Source organism: Ranitomeya imitator, chromosome 4, assembly GCF_032444005.1.
Source record: "Ranitomeya imitator isolate aRanImi1 chromosome 4, aRanImi1.pri, whole genome shotgun sequence".
Lineage (NCBI taxonomy): Eukaryota > Metazoa > Chordata > Amphibia > Anura > Dendrobatidae > Ranitomeya > Ranitomeya imitator.
Genome location: NC_091285.1, coordinates 239,483,280 through 239,507,255, shown reverse-complemented (window position 1 = coordinate 239,507,255; position 23,976 = coordinate 239,483,280). Strand labels below are relative to the sequence as shown.

Below are 23,976 nucleotides of genomic sequence, written 5' to 3'. Positions count from 1 at the left end.
AAATCTACCTGAAAAAATCACTACATCAATCAGTGGGAGAAAAATATTGGCCTCTGGGCTTGTGTGCCACTCCTGACTCCTGTGTGCGCCATCTCTCACTCAGTGGGCCATAGAAAGCCTTTTTTTGTTTTTTTATTTGGTTTCTAAATTGTCCATGAAAATATCATTTTATTTTATTTGGTTTCTAAATTCTTCCTGAAAAAATCATTTTATTTTAATTTGTTTCTAAAGTCTCCCTGAAAAAATAAATAAATAAATAAAACAGTGGGAGATTAATATTGCCCTTTCTGCTTGTGTGCCAGTCTTGACTCCTGTGTGTGCCATCTCTCACTCAGTGGGCCATAGAAAGCCTTTTTTTGTTTTTTTATTTGGTTTCTAAATTCTTCCTGAAAAAAATAATTTTTTTTATTTTGTTTCTAAAGTCTCCCTGAAAAAAAATAAAATAAATAAAACAGTGGGAGATTAATATTGACATTTGTGCTTGAGTGACAGTCCTGCGTGTGTGGCATCTCTGTGATTTGGTGCCACAGAAAACAGAGTGTGTAACATTGTGCCTGATTTTCCTTGTGGTCTCACCAACCTGTAAAGGGATATTGAAATCATACTGAAGTTATAGATCACCGTGTAAGTTGTTTGACAGCAACAAATAAAGTTACTTTGGTTAAGTTTTTAAAACAATGAGGAAGTCTGGTGCAAGAGGTCGTGGCCGTGGGCGTTCATTGTCAGCTGGTAATGATGGTAGTGGTAGTGGAGCATCAGGTGGTCGTGGGAAAAAAAATATTCCACCTAAGTCTGGAGCTGTGGAGCCAGGTTCGTCGTCTGGCTACACAAGGCCTCGAACGCTCTCTTTTCTGGGAGTAGGAAAACCGCTTTTAAAGCCGGAGCAGCAACATCAAGTTTTGGCTTACCTTGCAGACTCAGCCTCTAGCTCTTTTGCCTCCTCTTCTGAAACTGGTAAATGTAAAAGCAGCGCGTCGCTTGTGGATGTTCACGGTCAGGGACAAGTCGCTTCCTTGTCCTCTTCAGCAAAAACAACAACAAGAGAGAAGGATGCAGCAGGCGACACAACGGGTTACTCCATGGAGCTCTTTACACATACCGTCCCTGGCTTAGAAAGTGAAACACTTAACAGGCCATGCCCATTACAAGTAGATTCTGACATGGAGTGCACTGATGCATAGCCACAGCCAGACTACTATGCTGGTCCTTTGACTCAGACCACAACATTGCCCTCTCAGGGTACTGATCCACAATCAGACCCTGATGAGACTATGTTGCCCCGTCACGAACGCTATACCACCGACCGACACGGTGACACAGACGAAGTTGCACACAAGCTAGAAGAGGAGGTAATAGATGACCCAGTTGTTGACCCCGATTGGCAGCCATTGGGGGAACAGGGTGCAGGCGGCAGTAGTTCAGAAGCGGAGGTGGAGGAGGGGCCGCAGCAGGCATCAACATCGCAACAGGTTCCATCTGCCGGGCCCGTATCTGGCCCAAAACGCGTGTCAAAGCCAAAACCTGTTGGAGGACAGCGTGGCCATCCGGTTAAAGCTCAGTCTGCAATCCCTGAAAAGGGATCCGATGCTAGGAAGAGTGCAGTCTGGCATTTTTTTAAACAACATCCAATTGATCAGCGCAAAGTCATCTGTCAAAAATGTTCAACTAGCTTAAGCAGAGGTCAGAATCTGAAAAGTCTCAATACAAGTTGCATGCATAGACATTTAACCACCATGCATTTTCAAGCCTGGACTAACTACCAAACGTCCCTTAAGGTTGTAGCACCCTCGGCCAATGAAGCTAGTCAGCAACGCAACATCCCTTCCGTCACTGTAACGCCACCATTTTCCGCACCATCGGCAGTATCTGTGCAGGTTTCTTTGCCAGCCAAAAGCAGTCAGGGTCAGGGAATCACCAGTTTTGTAGGAGGAAATATTGCATCTAGGGCACCGGTGGAAATAATACCGTCTCCAACCGTCTCTCAGTCTGCCATGTCCACCGGCACACCCGCAAGTTCCACGATCTCCAGCTCTCCAGTCCAGCTCACCCTACATGAGACTCTGGTTAGAAAAAGGAAGTACTTATCCTCGCATCCGCGTACACAGGGTTTTAACGCCCACATAGCTAGACTAATCTCGTTAGAGATGATGCCCTACTGGTTAGTTGAAAGTGAAGCTTTCAAAGCCCTGATGGAGTACACTGAACCACGCTACGAGCTACCCAGTCGACACTTTTTTTCCAGAAAAGCCATCCCAGCCCTGCACCAGCATGTTAAACAGCGCATCGTCCATGCACTCAGGCAATCTGGGAGTACAAAGGTGCACCTGACTACAGATGCATGGACCAGTAGGCATGGCCAGGGACGTTACGTGTCCATCACGGCACACTGGGTGAATGTGGTGGATGCAGGGTCCACAGGGGACATCAATTTCGGGACAGTTGTGCCTAGCCCACGGTCTAGGAAACAGTTGGCTGTAGGCGTTCGCACCCCCTCCTCCTCCTCGTCCTCCTGCAGAAGCGACAGCTCTTCCACAGACCGCAGTCGGCCAACCACTCCATCGGCAGCTGACACTGTTGCACACCAGTTGTCCCTTTATGGGCCAGCTACTGGCAAGCGTCAGCAGGCTGTATTGGCTATGAAGTGTTTGGGCGACAACAGACACACCGCGGAAGTTCTGTCCGAGTTCTTGCAACAAGAAACGCAGTCGTGGCTGGGCACAGTAGATCTTGAGGCAGGCAAGGTAGTGAGTGATAACGGAAGGAACTTCATGGCTGCCATCTCCCTTTCCCAACTGAAACACATTCCTTGCCTGGCTCACACCTTAAACCTGGTGGTGCAGTGCTTATTGAAAACTTATCCTGGGTTCTCCGACCTGCTCCTCAAAGTGCGTGGACTTTGCTCACTTATCCGACGTTCGCCTGTACACTCCAGCCGTATGCAGACCTATCAGCGGTCTTTGAACCTTCCCCAGCATCGCCTAATCATAGACGTTGCAACAAGGTGGAACTCAAGATTGCACATGCTTCAGAGACTGTGCCAACAGAGGCGGGCTGTTATGTTTTTGTGGGAGGATACACATACACGGGCAGGCAGTAGGATGGCAGACATGGAGTTGTCAGGTGTGCAGTGGTCGAAGATACAAGACATGTGTCAAGTCCTTCAGTGTTTTGAGGAATGCACACGGCTGGTTAGTGCAGACAACGCCATAATAAGCATGAGCATCCCCCTAATGTGTCTGCTGATGCAAAGTTTGACGCACATAAAGGATCAGGCGTCTGCACCAGAGGAAGAGGAAAGCCTTGATGACAGTCAGCCATTGTCTGGTCAGGGCAGTGTACAGGACGAGGTAGCGGGCGAAGAGGAGGTTGAGGACGAGGAGGATGATGGGGATGAGTATATTTTTAATGAGGAAGCTTTCCCGGGGGCACTGGAAATTGGTTGCGTGGCAAGGCCGGGTTCTGGTTTTTTGAGGGACACAAGTGACGTAGATTTGCCTGAAACTGCCACTCAACCAATCACAACCGCAGATTTGACAACTGGAACTTTGGCCCACATGGCGGATTATGCCTTACGTATCCTCAAAAGGGACACACGCATTACTAAAATGATGAACGATGATGATTACTGGTTGGCCTGCCTCCTTGATCCTCGCTATAAAGGCAAATTGCAAAATATTATGCCACATGAGAACTTGGAACTAATATTAGCAACCAAACAATCAACTCTTGTTGACCGTTTGCTTCAGGCATTCCCAGCATACAGCGCCCGTGATCGTTCTCACACGAGCTCCAGGGGGCAGCAGACCAGGAGTGTTAGGGGTGCACACATCAGAAGTGGCGTTGGACAGAGGGGTTTTCTGACCAGGTTGTGGAGTGATTTTGCTATGACCGCAGACAGGACAGGTACTGCTGCATCAATTGAAAGTGACAGGAGACAACATTTGTCCAGTATGGTTACTAACTATTTTTCATCCCTTATCGATGTTCTCCCTCAACCATCATTCCCATTTGATTACTGGGCATCAAAATTAGACACCTGGCCAGAATTGGCAGAATATGCATTGCAGGAGCTTGCTTGCCCGGCAGCTAGTGTCCTATCAGAAAGAGTATTCAGTGCTGCAGGTTCAATATTAACCGAAAAAAGGACTCGTCTGGCTACCCAAAATGTTGATGATCTAACATTCATTAAAATGAACCACAACTGGATTTCGAATTCTTTTGCCCCACCTTGCCCGGCAGACACCTAGCTTTCCTACGAAAAGCTCTTGCCTGTGGACTACTGTGAATTACTTTTCGAATGTCTAATTTGCTGCAGCTGATTGTCCAGAATATGACATGTTTACACCTCCCTAAATGGCCAAACTCCCCACACGGGGCCGTGGTATCGCGACTTGGCGCAAGCACCCGTGAGAGTGCTGTTTGTCTGAAGAGGTGGGTGTGCCCGCTTTTGGTCGACGGCACTGCCACGGGGTCACTCATAGTACAATAAACTGTCTCTGGCGGTGGTGGTGCGCACCCAACGTCAGACATACTGTTGTAACATGAGGGGCCCTGGGCCTGTACCGCCGTCCACAAGAGAGTTCACCCACCCCCAGGTCAAACATTGCTCTGCCACTTCCACAATTATCTCTCACACTTCCACCAATGTTTAGACTATGCGCTGACATCCTTCCATTCCTGCCACTGACAATACCATTGTGTTGACATGTATAATGGTACTTAACATAGTCAGGGGCAGTGTCCTCTATTTACCCAAGTAAAAACTTTGCGCCAAATTAGTAGGTCAGAAACAACGCAGAGGATCCCACCCCTGTACCTAAAGATTGCACCCTTTAGTGTTTTCGCTGGATTTTAATGTGAGACATTCACATTTATGTATTGTTTTGGTCTACTAACTGGCAGACACTCATTACAATCATCCTCCGCTGACCAGGCCACTGCTGCCCGTGTTCCCCTGGAACCAATTTAAAATTGCCTACAGCCATATGTTATTATGTTAGGCCTTTGATGCCTGTCTGCGGTCACTCCTTCCACTAGGCCTCCACTGACCACACCACTGCTGCCCGTGTACCCCTGGAATCAATTTAAAATTGCTTACAGCCATCTGTTATTATGTTAGGCCTTCGATGCCTGTCTGCGGTCACTCCTTCCACTAGGCCTCCACTGACCAGACCACTGCTGCCCGTGTACCCCTGGAACCTATTATAAAGTGCCTACAGCCCAATTTTTTTATGTTAGGCCTTTGAAGCCTGTCTGCGGTCCGTTCTTTCTACTACTACTACACTGACCAGGCCACTGCTGCCCGTGTTCCCCTGGAACCAATTTAAAATTGCCTACAGCCATCTGTTATTATGTTAGGCCTTCGATGCCTGTCTGCGGTCACTCCTTCCACTAGGCCTCCACTGACCAGATCACTGCTGCCCGTGTACCCCTGGAACCAATTATAAAGTGCCTACAGCCCAATTTTTTTATGTTAGGCCTTCGAAGCCTGTCTGCGGTCCGTTCTTTCTACTACTACTACACTGACCAGGCCACTGCTGCCCGTGTTCCCCTGGAACCAATTTAAAATTGCCTACAGCCATATGTTATTATGTTAGGCCTTTGATGCCTGTCTGCGGTCACTCCTTCCACTAGGCCTCCACTGACCAGACCACTGCTGCCCGTGTTCCCCTGGAACCAATTTAAAATTGCCTACAGCCATCTGTTATTATGTTAGGCCTTCGATGCCTGTCTGCAGTCACTCCTTCCACTAGGCCTCCACTGACCAGACCACTGCTGCCCGTGTACCCCTGGAACCTATTATAAAGTGCCTACAGCCCAATTTTTTTATGTTAGGCCTTCGAAGCCTGTCTGCTGTCCGTTCTTTCTACTACTACTACACTGACCAGGCCACTGCTGCCCGTGTTCCCCTGGAACCAATTTAAAATTGCCTACAGCCATCTGTTATTATGTTAGGCCTTCGATGCCTGTCTGCGGTCACTCCTTCCACTAGGCCTCCACTGACCAGACCACTGCTGCCCGTGTTCCCCTGGAACCAATTTAAAATTGCCTACAGCCATCTGTTATTATGTTAGGCCTTCGATGCCTGTCTGCGGTCACTCCTTCCACTAGGCCTCCACTGACCAGACCACTGCTGCCCGTGTACCCCTGTAACCAATTATAAAGTGCCTACAGCCCAATTTTTTTATGTTAGGCCTTCGAAGCCTGTCTGCGGTCCTTCCTTCCAATAGTTCTCCACTGACGAGACCAATGCTGGCCGTGTACCCCTGGAACCCAGCTGAAAGTGCATGGAGCCTCCTTTTTTTCTTTGTTTTATATTTAGAAAGCCCAGATGAACTACGCTGTACCACGGTTCAAGCTACCCAGTCGACATTTCTTTTGCGAGAAAAGCCATCCCAGCCCTCCACCGGCATGAAAAAGTCTGCATTGTCATAGCACTCAGGCAATCAAACAGTAGAAAGGTGCACCTGACAAGAGACGCATGGACCAGTAGGCATGTCCACAAAAAATTACGTGTCCATTACGGCGCACTGGGTTAATGTGTTGGATGCATGGTCCACAGGGGACAGACTACAAAGTCTGTCTGCAGTCCCTAATTCAAATTTTCCTCCGCTGACCACACCACTGCTGCCCGTGTACCCCTGGAACCATTTTTAAAGTGCCTACAGCCTAATTTTGTTATGTTAGGCCTACTACGCCTGTCTGCGGTCCCTCCTTCCAATACTCGTCCACTGACCACACCACTGCTGCCCGTGGACACCTGGAACCAATTTTTAATTGCATAGAGCATCATTTTTTTAATAGTAGGCGTACAAAGTCTGTCTGCGGTCCACTATTGAAATTGTCCTCCACTGCCCAGAGCAATGCTGCCTGTGTACCCCTGTAACTTTTTTAAGCTGCAGTGAGCCACATTTTTGGTTTAAGGCCTACTACCTGTGTTTGTCTGCGCCACTCAATTCAGCTGTGTTCCTTTGAAAAAAGGTGAGCGTCAATAGTCTTGTTTTCAGCCTCTAGGAATTTTAAAACTGCATTGGGGGTACAACTTTGCTAGGGCCTACTAACGGTGTCTGCCGCCCCAAGGTGTGCCCCAGGTTTCGTCCACATTGCTTCGGTCTTCCGACTCTCGTTTAGTAGTTGTAGAAAACTACACTGCATTAGGCCTACAAATTGGGTATGGGGTGTGGAGAGATGGTGTGTTCCACTCCAAGGTGTTCCCCAGGTTTCCTCTCCATTGCTTCAATCTTAATGCTCTCGTTTAGTAGTTGTTGGAAACTACACTGCATTAGGCCTACAAATTGGGTATGGGGTGTAGAGAGATGGTGTGTTCCACTCCAAGGTGTTCCCCAGGTTTCCTCTCCATTGCTTCGATCTTCATGCTCTCGTTTAGTAGTTGTTGGAAACTACGCTGCATTAGGCCTACAAATTGGGTATGGGGTGTAGAGAGATGGTGTGTTGCACTCCAAGGTGTTCCCCAGGTTTCCTCTCCATTGCTTCGATCTTCATGCTCTCGTTTAGTAGTTGTTGGAAACTACGCTGCATTAAGCCTACAAATTGGGTATGGGGTGTAGAGAGATGGTGTGTTGCACTCCAAGGTGTTCCCCAGGTTTCCTCTCCATTGCTTCGATCTTCAGGCTCTCGTTTAGTAGTTGTTGGAAACAACACTGCATTTGGCCTACAAATTGGGTATGGGGTGTAGAGAGATGGTGTGTTACACTCCAATGTGTTCCCCAGGTTTCGTCCACATTGCTTTGGTCTTCCGACTCTCGTTTAGTAGTTGTAGAAAACTACACTGCATTAGGCCTACAAATTGGGTATGGGGTGTAGAGAGATGGTGTGTTCCACTCCAAGGTGTTCCCCAGGTTTCCTCGCCATTGCTTCGATCTTCATGCTCTCGTTTAGTAGTTGTTGGAAACTACACTGCATTAGGCCTACAAATTGGGTATGGGGTGTAGAGAGATGGTGTGTTCCACTCCAAGGTGTTCCCCAGGTTTCCTCTCCATTGCTTCGATCTTCATGCTCTCGTTTAGTAGTTGTTGGAAACTACGCTGCATTAGGCCTACAAATTGGGTATGGGGTGTAGAGAGATGGTGTGTTACACTACAAGGTGTTCCCCAGGTTTCCTCTCCATTGCTTCGATCTTCATGCTCTCGTTTAGTAGTTGTTGGAAACTACACTGCATTAGGCCTACAAATTGGGTATGGGGTGTAGAGAGATGGTGTGTTACACTCCAAGGTGTTCCCCAGGTTTCCTCTCCATTGCTTCGATCTTCAGGCTCTCGTTTAGTAATTGTTGGAAACTACGCTGCATTAGGCCTACAAATTGGGTATGGGGTGTAGAGAGATGGTGTGTTGCAGTCCAAGGTGTTCCCCAGGTTTCCTCTCCATTGCTTCGATCTTCAGGCTCTCGTTTAGTAGTTGTTGGAAACTACACTGCATTAGGCCTACAATATGGGTATGGGGTGTAGAGAGATGGTGTGTTCCACTCCAAGGTGTTCTCCAGGTTGCCTTTCCTGAGCTTCTATCTTCAGGCTCTCGTTTAGTAGTTGTTGGAAACTACACTGCATTAGGCCTATAAATTGGGTATGGGGTGTAGAGACGGTGTGTTCCACTCCAAGGTGTTCTCCAGGTTGCCTTTCCCGAGCTTCTATCTTCAGGCTCTCGTTTAGTAGTTGTTGGAAACTACACTGCATTAGGCCTACAAAATGGGTATGGGGTGTAGAGAGATGGTGTGTTCCACTCCTAGGTGTTCCCCAGGTTTCCTCTCCATTGCTTCGATCTTCATGCTCTCATTTAGTAGTTGTTGGAAACTACACTGCATTAGGCCTACAAATTGGGTATGGGGTGTAGAGAGATGGTGTGTTACACTCCAAGGTGTTCCCCAGGTTTCCTCTCCATTGCTTCGAACTTCAGGCTCTCGTTTAGTAGTTGTTGGAAACTACGCTGCATTAGGCCTACAAATTGGGTATGGGGTGTAGAGAGATGGTGTGTTCCACTCCAAGGTGTTCTCCAGGTTGCCTTTCCTGAGCTTCTATCTTCAGGCTCTCGTTTAGTAGTTGTTGGAAACTACACTGCATTAGGCCTACAAATTGGGTATGGGGTGTAGAGAGATGGTGTGTTCCACTCCAAGGTGTTCCCCAGGTTTCCTCGCCATTGCTTCGATCTTAATGCTCTCGTTTAGTAGTTGTTGGAAACTACACTGCATTAGGCCTACAAATTGGGTATCGGGTGTAGAGACGGTGTGTTCCACTCCAAGATGTTCTCCAGGTTGCCTTTCCTGAGCTTCTATCTTCAGGCTCTCGTTTAGTAGTTGTTGGAAACTACACTGCATTAGGCCTACAAAATGGGTATGGGGTGTAGAGAGATGGTGTGTTCCACTCCAAGGTGTTCCCCAGGTTTCCTCGCCATTGCTTCGATCTTAATGCTCTCGTTTAGTAGTTGTTGGAAACTACGCTGCATTAGGCCTACAAATTGGGTATGGGGTGTAGAGAGATGGTGTGTTCCACTCCAAGGTGTTCCCCAGGTTTCCTCGCCATTGCTTCGATCTTAATGCTCTCGTTTAGTAGTTGTTGGAAACTACGCTGCATTAGGCCTACAAATTGGGTATGGGGTGTAGAGAGATGGTGTGTTACACTCCAAGGTGTTCCCCAGGTTTCCTCTCCATTGCTTCGATCTTCTGGCTCTCGTTTAGTAGTTGTTGGAAACTACGCTGCATTAGGCCTACAAATTGGGTATTGGGTGTAGAGATATGGTGTGTTCCACTCCAAGGTGTTCTCCAGGTTGCCTTTCCTGAGCTTCTATCTTCAGGCTCTTGTTAAATAGTGGTTAAATGGAACAACTGCATTTGGCGTACTAGTTGGTTTGGGGCCTACTAACAGTGCCTGCCGCTCCTTGCTGTTCTCCTGGTTTCCTGTCCTGAAATTCCATTTTCAGGCTCTCGTTAAGTAGTTGTTAATGTTAGACTGCATTTGGCCTACTAGTTGGGTTGGGGCCTACTATCGGTGTCTGCCACTCCTTGCTGTTCTCCTCCACTGAACAAAGCTGTGCCGCCTGTTTACTACGGTTGCCAATTTTGAACTGCATTTCGACTACTTACTGATTTGGGCCTACTCTCTGTGTCAGCCTCTCATTCCAGTTGTCCTCCACTGCAATGCCCCCTGGTTAGTCCTGTGTTACCAATTTTGAACTGCATTTAGCCCACTTTATTCTTTGGGCCTATATCTGTGTTTCCTCCTCTTCCTGCCCATTGCCCAGCCAGTGATAGATGAGTCTGCTGGTACATTGACCCATAACGCAAAATTGCCCGTGCACGCTACACAGCAAGATTGTGACCCTGCTGAAAGTCAGGTTCCTCTTCCCGCATACCATACCACCTTACACGGGGACAAAGAGGAAGGTGCAGATGAAAGTGCAGGTTCCTTCATCAGGTGAGGGGAGGAATACTAGTTGGCGACGTCACTGGCACAGGGCCTCTCATAGTACGCAAAAGTGTTGCTGCCGGTGGGAGGCGCCCCCGCCGTGCAAACACACCCCTGTACTTTGAGGGGCCCTGTGCCAGTGCCAATGCCAACGAGTGGGCCCCCCCTGCTTGCTCAGGATCTCAGCACTTGCAAAGTTGAAATACTTACCTCTCCCTGCTCCACTGCCTTGACGTGTTCCAGATTTCCTGGGCCCACTAATTACTTGAACCAGCCCTACCCCCCACAACTTTAGCCAAATGACCCCCAATTTCAAATGCCTTCCAATTATTATAAGGTAAATTACGATTGACAAGCTTCTGTAACAAGAATGGATGTTTTTGCCATTAAAATGGGCAGTGTAGGTGTTTTCCTGGCCTCCACTCACTGCCGACTATGCTCCCCCATTGACTTGCATTGGGTTTCGTGTTTCGGGCGATACCCGACTTTTCGCGATAATCGGCCGATTCCACTCGACTCGACTTCTAAGATAGTCGGGTTTCGCGAAACACGGCTCGACTCTAAAAAGGTCAAGGTCGCTCAACCCTAGTCATCACCGTTAGGAGCAGGGTTCTTTTTTGTGGCCAAGAAGGATGGTTCTTTGAGACCTTGTATTGATTACCGCCTTCTTAATAAAATTACAGTCAAATTTCAGTATCCTTTGCCGTTGCTGTCTGATTTGTTTGCTCGTATTAAAGGGGCTAGTTGGTTCACCAAGATAGATCTTTGAGGGGCGTATAATCTTGTGCGTATTAAACAAGGCGATGAATGGAAAACAGCATTTAATACGCCCGAGGGCCATTTTGAGTACCTGGTTATGCCATTCGGGCTTTCCAATGCTCCATCAGTATTTCAGTCCTTTATGCATGACATCTTCCGAGAGTACCTGGATAAATTCCTGATTGTGTATTTGGATGATATTTTGGTCTTTTCGGATGATTGGGAGTCTCATGTGAAGCAGGTCAGAATGGTGTTCCAGGTCCTTCGTGCGAATTCCTTGTTTGTGAAGGGGTCAAAGTGTCTCTTTGGAGTTCAGAAGGTTTCATTTTTGGGGTTCATTTTTTCCCCTTCTACTATCGAGATGGACCCTGTTAAAGTCCAGGCCATCCATGGGGCATTTGAGCATTCATCACTGCTGTACTTTCATCATCCTCATCACCACCTGTATCCTCTAATCAAGCTGTTTTGTCTACCCACAGGTATGCTGCTGTCCATCTACTCTGCCTTTCCTGCAATGTGTGTTTATGTGAACTGCATATAATTCCCACCTGGTATGCTGCTGTCCATCTACTCTGCCTTTCCTGCAATGTGTGTTTATGTGAACTGCATATAATTCCCACCTGGTATGCTGCTGTCCATCTACTCTGCCTTTCCTGCAATGTGTGTTTATGTGAACTGCATATAATTCCCACCTGGTATGCTGCTGTCCATCTACTCTGCCTTTCCTGCAATGTGTGTTTATGTGAACTGCATATAATTCCCACCTGGTATGCTGCTGTCCATCTACTCTGCCTTTCCTGCAATGTGTGTTTATGTGAACTGCATATAATTCCCACCTGGTATGCTGCTGTCCATCTACTCTGCCTTTCCTGCAATGTGTGTTTATGTGAACTGCATATAATTCCCACCTGGTATGCTGCTGTCCATCTACTCTGCCTTTCCTGCAATGTGTGTTTATGTGAACTGCATATAATTCCCACCTGGTATGCTGCTGTCCATCTACTCTGCCTTTCCTGCAATGTGTGTTTATGTGAACTGCATATAATTCCCACCTGGTATGCTGCTGTCCATCTACTCTGCCTTTCCTGCAATGTGTGTTTATGTGAACTGCATATAATTCCCACCTGGTATGCTGCTGTCCATCTACTCTGCCTTTCCTGCAATATGTGTTTATGTGAACTGCATATAATTCCCCCCTGGTATGCTGCTGTCCATCTACTCTGCCTTTCCTGCAATGTGTGTTTATGTGAACTGCATATAATTCCCACCTGGTATGCTGCTGTCCATCTACTCTGCCTTTCCTGCAATGTGTGTTTATGTGAACTGCATATAATTCCCACCTGGTACGCTTTGCTTACCCATTGTTTTCTATCCATTCGTATTTCACTTCCCTTGCTTCTTGCTTGCATACCTGAGTGGCCATCTACCCCACCCCCTCTTTATGACCTGGCTTAACTGTGAACATGTGCTCTAGACACACACGCCCACATCCTCCCTCTCAGCTGTGAGCCCTTAGGTGCCCATAAATTCATAGCCAGGAGTCTGACCAGACGTGTCTGACCATCTTAGAAATTGCATTTTTAAATTGCAGTTTTTTAATTGCTATGAATTAGACTAGAATTGGACTGGAATTGACTGGAAGGTAAAGAAATAGAAAACCACTATAATGTTTCGGTTTCTTTTCACATTCACCCCCATACTACTCTATTTCTTCCTATCTCCTGTAGTCCCTCCACCCAGTAAAGAACTAGTCATTTCTCCCTCCATCCTCCCCAGTCATCTCACCTCCTCCACAGAACTATTCCTCCACATACAATCCTTTCTCGCCAGGCACACACGGCCACATCATGACCTATCCAGCTCACACCTTCTAACGCTCTGTCTGCTGCTCCTCATTGCTGGCGACATATCCCCAAATCCTGGCCCTCCTCATCACATCCCCACACTCATTTCAAATCCCCTGCCACGATCCTCTACACGTCCTCGCAACCACAGTAACCTCATACCCATTCATCCTGCCCCCACTCCCCCAATTTCCCTATCTGGAGCACTATGGAACGCACGCTCTGTCTGCAATAAACTTCCATTTATCCATGACCTCTTTATCAATAACAAACTCTCCTTCCTCGGCATCACTGAAACCTGGCTCACCCCTTCTGACACAGCCTCCCCTGCGGCACTCTCTTACGGTGGCTTCCACCTTTCTCACACACCCCGCCCCAGCAGCAAGCATGGCGGAGGAGTTGGTTTTCTCCTGTCAGATAACTGCTCCTTCACCCCAATCCCACTGCCACCCTCTGTTATCCTCCCTTCCTTTGAGGTGCACTCTGTGCGCATCTACTCCCCCTCCAACCTCCAACTGGCTGTCATCTACCGTCCCCCAGGGCCAGCCACCACCTTCTTCGACCACTTCACCACCTGGCTACTCCACTTCCTCGCCGCTGACATCCCCACTATCATCATGGGCGACTTCAACATCCCCATTGACACTTCCCTCTCAGCTGCCACTAAACTTCTATCTCTCACTTCCTCCTTTGGCCTCACTCAATGGTCTTCTACAGCCACCCACAAAGATGGTCACACACTGGACCTCATTCTCACCCGCCTCTGCTCCCTATCTAACCTCTCAAACTCACCTCTTCCTCTTTCTGACCACAACCTACTTACATTCTCTTCCCTTTCCACTCCTTGTCTACAACCCCCACCCCACAAACTCTCACACCCTCGCAGAAATCTTAAACACCTTGATCTTCACTCACTCTCTGAATCCCTCCTCCCTCTCACAGACATAAGCTCCCTACACAATGCGGATGATGCTGCCGCTCTATATAACACCACAATAGCTGCAGCTTTGGAATCTCTTGCCCCTCTCACACATACCAAAGCTCGCAAAATCAACAGACAACCCTGGCACACCAGCATGACAAAAGAACTGAGGCGAGCTTCCAGAGCTGCTGAGCGCAGATGGAAAAGATCCCACTCCATCGAGCACTTCATCGCATTCAAACAGTCCCTCACTGCTTTCAAAACCATGCTCGCCACAGCAAAACAAACCTACTTCTCATCTCTCATATCCTCCCTGTCTCACAACCCCAAACAGTTATTCAACACCTTCAACTCTCTCCTCCGTCCCCCAGCACCTCCTCCCTCCCCACTCATCTCAGCTGAAGACTTCGCCTCATTTTTCAAGCAGAAAATTGAGATCATCAGAGACAATTTTAGTAAACAACCCCCAGAACCCTTCCTCCCAACTACCCAGCCCTCCACCTCCAAAACCAACTTCTCCACCATTACAGAAGACGGACTCTCCACTCTACTCTCAAGATCGCATCTCACCACCTGTGCACTTGACCCACTCCCATCCCACTTCATCCCAAACCTCACCACAGTCTTCATCCCAACCCTAACCCATCTCTTTAACCTATCACTAACAACTGGCATTTTCCCCTCAAGCTTTAAACATGCCACAATCACACCTATCCTCAAAAAGCCCTCTCTTGACCCATCCTCTGTATCTAGCTATCGCCCTATATCACTTCTCCCCTTTTCCTCAAAACTACTGGAACAACATGTCCATCTTGAACTGTCCTCCCATCTATCTTCCTGCTACTTCTTCGACCGCTTTCAATCAGGCTTCCGGTCACACCACTCCACTGAAACTGCCCTAACTAAGGTCACCAATGACCTATTAACCGCCAAGAGCAAGCGACACTACTCTGTCCTCCTCCTCCTGGACCTGTCCTCTGCCTTTGACACAGTGGACCATTCCCTGCTGCTGCAGACCCTCTCATCCCTTGGCATCACAGAATTGGCCCTATCCTGGATCTCATCATACCTAACTGACCGTACATTCAGCGTCTCCCACTCACACACCACCTCCTCACCTCGCCCCCTATCTGTCGGAGTCCCGCAAGGTTCAGTTCTAGGACCCCTGCTCTTCTCCATCTACACCTTTGGCCTGGGACAGCTCATAGAATCTCACGGCTTTCAGTATCATCTCTATGCTGACGACACACAGATCTACATCTCTGGACCAGATATCACCTCCCTACTAACCAGAATCCCTCAATGTCTGTCTGCTATTTCATCTTTCTTCTCCACTAGATTTCTAAAACTTAACATGGACAAAACAGAATTCATCATCTTTCCCCCATCTCACGCGATCTCCCCAACGAACCTATCCATTACAGTAAACGGCTGCCCACTCTCCCCAGTCCCACAAGCCCGCTGTCTTGGGGTAATCCTTGACACTGATCTCTCCTTTAAACCACATATCCAAACCCTTTCCACTTCCTGCCGCCTCCAACTCAAAAATATTTCACGGATCCGCACATTCCTAAACCAAGAATCTGCAAAAACCCTAGTCCATGCCCTCATCATCTCCCGCCTTGACTACTGTAACCTCCTGCTCTGTGGCCTCCCCTCTAACACTCTTGCACCCCTCCAATCTATTCTAAACTCTGCTGCCCGACTAATCCACCTGTCCCCCCGCTATTCCCCGGCCTCTCCCCTCTGTCAATCCCTGCACTGGCTCCCCATCACCCAGAGACTCCAGTACAAAAGCCTAACCATGACATATAAAGCCATCCACAACCTGTCTCCTCCATACATCTGTGACCTCGTCTCCCGGTACTTTCCTGCACGCAACCTCCGATCCTCACAAGATCTCCTTCTCTACTCCCCTATTATCTCCTCTTCCCACAATCGCATACAAGATTTCTCTCGTGCATCCCCCCTACTCTGGAATGCTCTACCACAACATATCAGACTCTCGCCTACCATCGAAACCTTCAAAAAGAACCTGAAGACCCACCTCTTCCGACAAGCCTACAACCTGCAGTAACCACCGATTGACCAAACCGCTGCACGGCCAGCTCTACCCTCACCTACTGTATCCTCACCCATCCCTTGTAGATTGTGAGCCCTCGCGGGCAGGGTCCTCTCTCCTCCTGTACCAGTTGTGACTTGTATTTTTCAAGATTATTGTACTTGTTTTATTATGTATACCCCTCCTCACATGTAAAGCGCCATGGAATAAATGGCGCTATAATAATAAATAATAATAAAATAATAATAATTTACGATTGGACTCAGCCGACATCTGTGAAGAGCCTGCAAAAGTTCCTGGGCTTTGCTAATTTTTATCGGCGCTTCATCGCTAATTTTTCTACTGTTGCTAAACCGTTGACTGATTTGACCAAGAAGGGTGCTGATGTGGTCAATTGGTCTTCTGCAGCTGTAGAGGCTTTTCAGGAGTTGAAGCGTCGTTTTTCTTCTGCCCCTGTGTTGTGCCAGCCAGATGTTTCGCTCCCGTTTCAGGTTGAGGTTGATGCTTCTGAGATTGGAGAAGGGGCTGTTTTGTCGCAAAGAAGTTCTGAATGGCTCGGTGATGAAGCCATGTGCTTTCTTTTCTAGAAAGTTTTCGCCTGCTGAGCGTAATTATGATGTTGGTAATCGTGAGTTGTTGGCCATGAAGTGGGCATTCGAGGAGTGGCGTCATTGGCTTGAAGGAGCCAAGCATCGCGTGGTGGTCTTGACAGATCACAAGAATTTGACTTATCTTGAGTCTGCCAAACGGTTGAATCCGAGACAGGCTCGATGGTCGTTATTTTTCTCCCGTTTTGATTTTGTGGTTTCGTACCTTCCGGGCTCTAAGAATGTGAAGGCTGATGCCCTGTCAAGGAGTTTTGTGCCTGACTCTCCGGGTGTTCCTGAGCCGGCGGGTATTCTCAAAGAGGGGGTAATTTTGTCTGCCATCTCCCCTGATTTGCGGCGGGTGCTGCAAAAATTTCAGGCTGATAGACCTGACCGTTGCCCAGCGGAGAAACTGTTTGTCCCTGATAGATGGACTAGTAGAGTTATCTATGAGATTCATTGTTCAGTGTTGGCTGGGCATCCTGGAATCTTTGGCACCAGAGATTTGGTGGCTAGATCCTTTTGGTGGCCGTCTTTGTCACGGGATGTGCGTTCTTTTGTGCAGTCCTGTGGGACTTGTGCTCGGGCTAAGCCCTGCTGTTCTCGTGCCAGTGGGTTGCTTTTGCCCTTGCCGGTCCCGAAGAGGCCCTGGACGCATATTTCTATGGATTTTATTTCGGATCTCCCCGTCTCTCAAAAGATGTCGGTCATTTGGGTGGTTTGTGATCGCTTTTCTAAGATCGTCCATTTGGTACCTTTGTCTAAATTGCCTTCCTCCTCTGATTTGGTGCCATTATTTTTCCAGCATGTGGTTCGTTTACATGGTATCCCGGAGAACATCGTTTCTGACAGAGGTTCCCAGTTTGTTTCGAGGTTTTGGCGATCCTTTTGTGCAAGGATGGGCATTGATTTGTCTTTTTCCTCGGCTTTCCATCCTCAGACAAATGGCCAAACCAAACGAACTAATCAAACTTTGGAAACATATCTGAGATGCTTTGTTTCTGCTGATCAGGATGATTGGGTGTCCTTTTTGCCGTTGGCTGAGTTCGCCCTTAATAATCGGGCCAGCTCGGCTACTTTGGTTTCACAGTTTTTCTGCAATTCTGGTTTCCATCCTCGTTTCTCTTCAGGGCAGGTTGAGTCTTCGGACTGTCCTGGTGTAGATACTGTGGTGGATAGGTTGCAGCAGATTTGGACTCATGTGGTGGACAATTTGACATTGTACCAGGAGAAGGCTCAACGTTTCGCTAACCGCTGGCGCTGTGTGGGTCCCCGACTTCGTGTTGGGGATTTGGTTTGGTTGTCGTCTCGTTATGTTCCTATGAAGGTTTCCTCTCCTAAGTTTAAGCCTCGTTTCATTGGTCCGTATAAGATTTCTGAGGTTATCAATCCTGTGTCATTTCGTTTGGCCCTTCCTGCTTCTTTTGCCATCCATAATGTGTTCCATAGGTCGTTATTGTGGAGATACGTGGCGCCTGTGGTTCCATCCATTGATCCTCCTGCCCCGGTGTTGGTTGAGGGGGAGTTGGAGTATGTGGTGGAGAAGATTTTGGATTCTCGTGTTTCGAGACGGAAACTCCAGTACCTGGTCAAGTGGAAGGGTTATGGTCAGGAAGATAATTCCTGGGTTTTTGCCTCTGATGTTCATGCTGCCGATCTGGTTCGTGCCTTTCATTTGGCTCATCCTGGTCGGCCTGGGGGCTCTGGTGAGGGTTCGGTGACCCCTCCTCAAGGGGGGGGTACTGTTGTGAATTCTGTTGTCGGGCTCCCTCCTGTGGTCATGAATGGTACTTCGGCTGGTTCTGTCTATGGGCTTCCTCTGGTGGTTGTGAGTGGGGCTGCGGCTTCTGAGTTTCCTTCCACAGGTGACGAGGTTAATTCGTTAGCTGGCTGCTCTATTTAACTCCACTTAGATCTTTGCTCCATGCCACCTGTCAATGTTCCAGTATTGGTCTAGTTCACTCCTGGATCGTTCTTGTGACCTGTCTTCCCAGCAGAAGCTATGTTCCAGCTTGTATTTCTTTGGTTTGCTATTTTTCTGTCCAGCTTGCTATTTTTATTGTTGTCTTGCTTGCTGGAAGCTCTGGGACGCAGAGGGAGCACCTCCGCATCGTGAGTCGGTGCGGAGGGTCTTTTTGCGCCCTCTGCGTGGTCTTTTTTGTAGGTTTTTGGGCTGACCGCAAAGTAACTTTTCCTATCCTCGGTCTGTTCAGTAAGTCGGGCCTCACTTTGCTAAATCTATTTCATCTCTGTGTTTGTACTTTCATCTTTACTCACAGTCATTATATGTGGGGGGCTGCCTTTTCCTTTGGGGAATTTCTCTGAGGCAAGGTAGGCATTATTTTTCTATCTTCAGGGCTAGCTAGTTCCTTAGGCTGTGCCGAGTTGCATAGGGAGCGTTAGGCGCAATCCATGGCTATTTCTAGTGTGTTTGATAGGATTAGGGATTGCGGTCAGCAGAGTTCCCACGTCCCAGAGCTCGTCCTTTATTATCAGTAACTATCAGGTCATTCCGTGTGCTCTTAACCACCAGGTCCATTATTGTCCTGACCACCAGGTCATAACATGCTGCATCAAAGCAGAAAAAGAACACACCCACACGATAGCTTAGGTTTCTCAGTGTGTGAGATTTAAGGATACAGCTCTGATCTCCTGGTCTAACCTCATGAATGATTAAAAAGTACAGCTGAGTTTAGCAATGTCATATTATAAGCCCTTTCATCAGCTCTCCTCTTCTCACAGTACTGTTAGCTCTGCTGTACTGCATCTACCCTTCATTGCCTATTTAGAGATGAGTCACAACTATGTGTCTTGTCCTTACAGCATCTAGTAATCCCTCAGCAGTGAGAACACAACAAGCTACTCCTGCGTGAGATGTAATGGCCTCCCAGCTCTCCTCTCACTATGGAGGGATTACAAGATGCTGTAAGCACAACAGACATAACTATGACTCATATTCAAATAGGCAGGGTGGGGGGATGGGACAAAATCTGAGCTGACAGTGCTAGGAAAGAAGGACAGTTGAAGGGTTTGTAATGCGACAGAGCTAAACTCAGCCATTCTGCCCCTTTCCCCACAAGGATATTATCTGAAAGGTGTGAGCTATCTGTACTCCAATCTTCTAGTGCTGTATCCCTACATCTAACATACTGAGAAAACTAAGATATTCTGGGAGCATAATCTTTTGATGCTGTGCTACTGCATGCTTGTGATTGGGCAACTCCTGCAGGGAGGATAAAAATATGTCCCCAGTGAAAACTGTCATGGACACCCACTTGGACTTCACTTGGACTTAACAAAAGTTAACTCAAATACTTTGATTGCTAATATCTCCAGTAGGGAGGCAGCCACTATCATGTTGCATATCCAGTTCAGCATGAAAAATTTGGTGAAAAAGTCCTCTTTAACACAAAAACCTGATTTAAACTATGTATCATTTTATAAGGATACATTCCATATAACTGAGGATCAGTCAGTGACCTGGTTCTGATGGGAAAGTTTAACACTTTTTACTCACTTACCTGTTAGTTTGCTAGTTCTGATGGGAAAGTTTGTAACTTTTTACTGACCTGAACTGAGCCAATTTATGACCACGAAGTTAAACTCAACTTTGATTTTGTCCGGTTACATAAATCAGGACCAATGGGTTCAGAAAAAGACTGATAGAAGAGATAGAAAATGAGCTGACTCCTGGCTACTTATAATTTATTCTGCAGCCCACAATAAAAAGTACAACACAGAGTCTATATTTGGCAAAAGTTACATAATAATTAATAAACCAGAGTAGCAAAATTAATTTTTAGCCTTAAATATATGCATTTATGAATACTAATACCCCTAAAGGTGTCCATATCCTTTACATTCTGCAAACTTATGACAAATTTTACAAATGAGAAAAGTTCCCGAAACAGCAAATCATTCTTTTAATTGATGTACATAACTCTCCAGGCAACATTATCCAAACTGTGTATTAATTTAATATCTTACATAAAGTGTTTCTTCTAGTTATGACTCTTTATCACTGTGTGAAAGTTATTATGGCCATAACAACAGCAACATCATCTACTGATTTTACATCATTTCTCATAAATATTTTACAATGAATTTATACCAAAAGGCCAAGAATCTATTATTTCTTCCCGATGACACTCATTTACTGGCCATTAAAATGCAAATACATCTATGGTTTTTAGATCAGGAAAATTAACATTAACAGTAGGATGATTGATTAAAGGTCACACAGACTGTATAACTTAATTTTCTGGATAATGATTGTGTTTGGGCTCTCTCCAGATTGTCAGGGATTCCTAATTAATTTTATGAGAAGACATGTGAATAATAATGAATTTTTCATGACTTTTGGTTATGTTTTGTAGGCAGCTGAAGAAGGTACATGGGTTGTACTGCAGAACTGCCACTTGGCCATTAGTTGGCTCACAAATCTTGAACATATCTGTGAAGAAGTCATTACAGATAAAGAAAAGACAAAATCCAGTTTCCGCTTGTGGCTGACCAGTTATCCTTCACCAAATTTTCCTGTTTCTGTATTGCAAAATGGAATCAAAATGACCAACGAATCCCCAAAGGGACTGAGAGCAAACTTGTTAAAGTCATACCTCAGTGATCCAATTTGTAATCCAAGTTTCTTTAATGGCTGTAACAAACCACAGGTAGGTTACCTTTAATGTGCTACTGCACTGAACAAGCTCATTAATATCTAGGCCAAGTATTCACGGAGCTTCACTAGACCGGGGAATAACTAAAACCAGTAGCACCTCGGTATAAACTAAAGCCAACAAGGTTTCTAATGACCTGCATATTTGTACTCTTTGATTCCAAGTAAGAAGTGTCTTTATGTTAGGAGTCGAGTTTTCTCTGCTGCACAGGGGGAATCTCGATCCGTGTCTGCTGCGGTCTCCCATTCTGCTTCGGCCGCAGTGGGCTCTGCTCAGCGGAGGCGTCGCTCCCAGCATCTCGCTGGGACTGATTCTGTGCAAAGGGTTACTGCTGCCTTTTCCGGCTCTCCTGTTGTACCCTGCACTGATCTGCGGCGAGCGGGCTTCCCTGGGACTAAGTCCTTATTTGCACACACTGAGCATGCCCAGGGCAAGATCTCCCGTTGGAGATCGAGGGTCACATGCTCAGGTGCTGCAGCACATCCCATTGGTCCTCTTGGCAGGTCCTGAAATGGCAAAACTTCTGTAGCAGCTTCCTGTGCTGCAACTATATAAACTGCGCATGACCGCACGGCCATGCGCTAGTATTGTCTTGATAATATGTGTGTGTGTTGTGAGTGAAAGTCGCTCTTTAAAATACCCTCCCTATTGGATGACTGTTCGCGGAAGGTGTATGTTTGCTATCTAGTGCCCGACTTATCCAACAGCACGTTACACACATAACAGCGTCTAGTTGCTGTGACCGCCTGTACGGCGCCGTGCGCTTCCTCTGCGCTTTCCTTACCCAAGCCTGGGTGGTTAGTGGCGTCTGTCAGTGCGGCACTGCATGCACTCTCGTGCCTTTATATACTATTTTTATAGTTTCTTTACACACCCAGTTGCGGTGTTGTGCCAGCAAGTGGTCTAATCGGACTTCAATCCTGTGCTGGGGTTGTGTTCGCTGACTTCTTGCTCGTGCTCTATGTGTGGTACCGCGGTCCTGTGACTCAATAGGATCGCTTCCTTCACGCAGGGTGAAGTTAACCCGTGCGTGTATACTTATAGTACCGTCATATAGTCCATCTTACTAGCAGCAGGGTTTTTACCTGCACGGTGGACCTCGGACTGCGAACGCACCTAGTTTCATATCATCTATACTTGGTGCATTCCGCCAGTCCGTAACACTTTATTTCTTGAAAATTAAATATAAAGAGTTTACAAAAAACGTTGCTACATAACCAATAAATAATAATTCAGAAATATTTAACATCATACAGCTCAGTGTAAAGGGTATCTGTCAGATTTGCCTCGGCTCCCATAAGGTTTAATTGGCCTATTACTCCATTACATCAAAGCTCCTGATGTCTCACGCAAACACTCTGTACAAAACAACTTTAAAAGTGCAACTTTTCTTATGCTAACAATCCAGGACTAGTCCAGGTTTCCAGGTATCCGACATTACAGCACAGCACATGCATGGGACCGCTGCTCCAAGCTTTTATGTCTGAGCATGTGCTCTCCTTGGCGTCATCTACATACCGCACATGCCCAGGAAGCTTTAGTGATGTGGCGCTGGAAGGTTGTCCCTACAACATCATTGCTTCCTGCGCACACGTAGCACACAGTTAGGGATGCTTAGGCTACGTTCACATTTGCGTTGTGCGGGGCTGCGTCGGCGACGCACCGCACAACGCAAACAAAAACGCAACAAAACGCACGCTAAAACGCTGCGTTTTGCAACGCATGCGTCCTTTTTTGCCGAAATTGGGACGCAAAAAAAATGCAACTTGTTGCGTTTTCTGCGCCCCACGCTTGCGGCCAAAAAAACGCATGCGTCGCAAAACGCAGCACAATGCATGTCCATGCGCCCCCCACGTTAAATATAGGGGCACATGACGCCGCAAATGTGAACGTAGCCTTAAAGCGGACACGGTGGGAAAGGATGTCAATCTTACCCAGAGGGGAGTTAGTACAGCAACTGGACTGGGAGAAATGATGTACCGCCATAATAGTTCCGCTTACCATAAGATGAGTTACACTTTTAGAGGAGCTTTTTTATAGTACAGAAAAATTGTGTGGGACAAGAGGGACTTAGTTGTAATGCACTAAAAGGCCAATTTAACCTTATAGTGGCAGTTAGGAGCCATGGGGGCCCTGACAGATTTTCTTTAAGGACAGTTAAGAAAAACTTTTAGAAATATAACACTATCTCCAGGTCTGCATTCAGAACTTTCACTGCAGAATTCATAATATTTGCTGGGAAAGAAATTGTGCAAGATCCAGGGCTACATTTCCAAGTAAAATAACAAACACAACAATGTAACTCATTATAGGTAGAGATAAGAGAACCTGGATTGTAAAGTTCAGGGTATGTACCGGTGCTGAACTCTGAACACGGACTTCTCTCAGAAGTCTATTTTAGTGTTTGGAAGGGCCCGTGATTCAGGGGAGCCTGATGCCAGTGCTGTCACTGGCCACCCCCAAAAATACTCCCATTCCTTGCTGCTCTGGTCTCAGCTGTGCAGAGAGCATGATGACATCACTACAGCACGCCCTCTGTGCTGAGCAGTGCAGAGCGTCAGAAGGTGCTGAAGAGACCGGAACAGTGGGCAACGGGTGAGATGAGTATTTGATCTTTTTTTATGTATGGAGCATTATATGGAACCCATTATATTCTGTATGGAGCAATATATGTGGCCATTATATACTGTATGGAGCAATGTATGGGGCCCA

General features: G+C 47.0%; 1 protein-coding gene across 1 annotated transcript in view; it reads left to right on the top strand.

The window, feature by feature from the left end:
• Positions 1 to 23,976, top strand: part of LOC138674484 (dynein axonemal heavy chain 3-like) — a 3,367,401-nt gene that overhangs the window by 3,245,298 nt on the left and 98,127 nt on the right. The window contains 1 exon segment of the mRNA XM_069762320.1: positions 20,965 to 21,258. Coding sequence (XP_069618421.1) covers positions 20,965 to 21,258 — 294 coding nt within the window.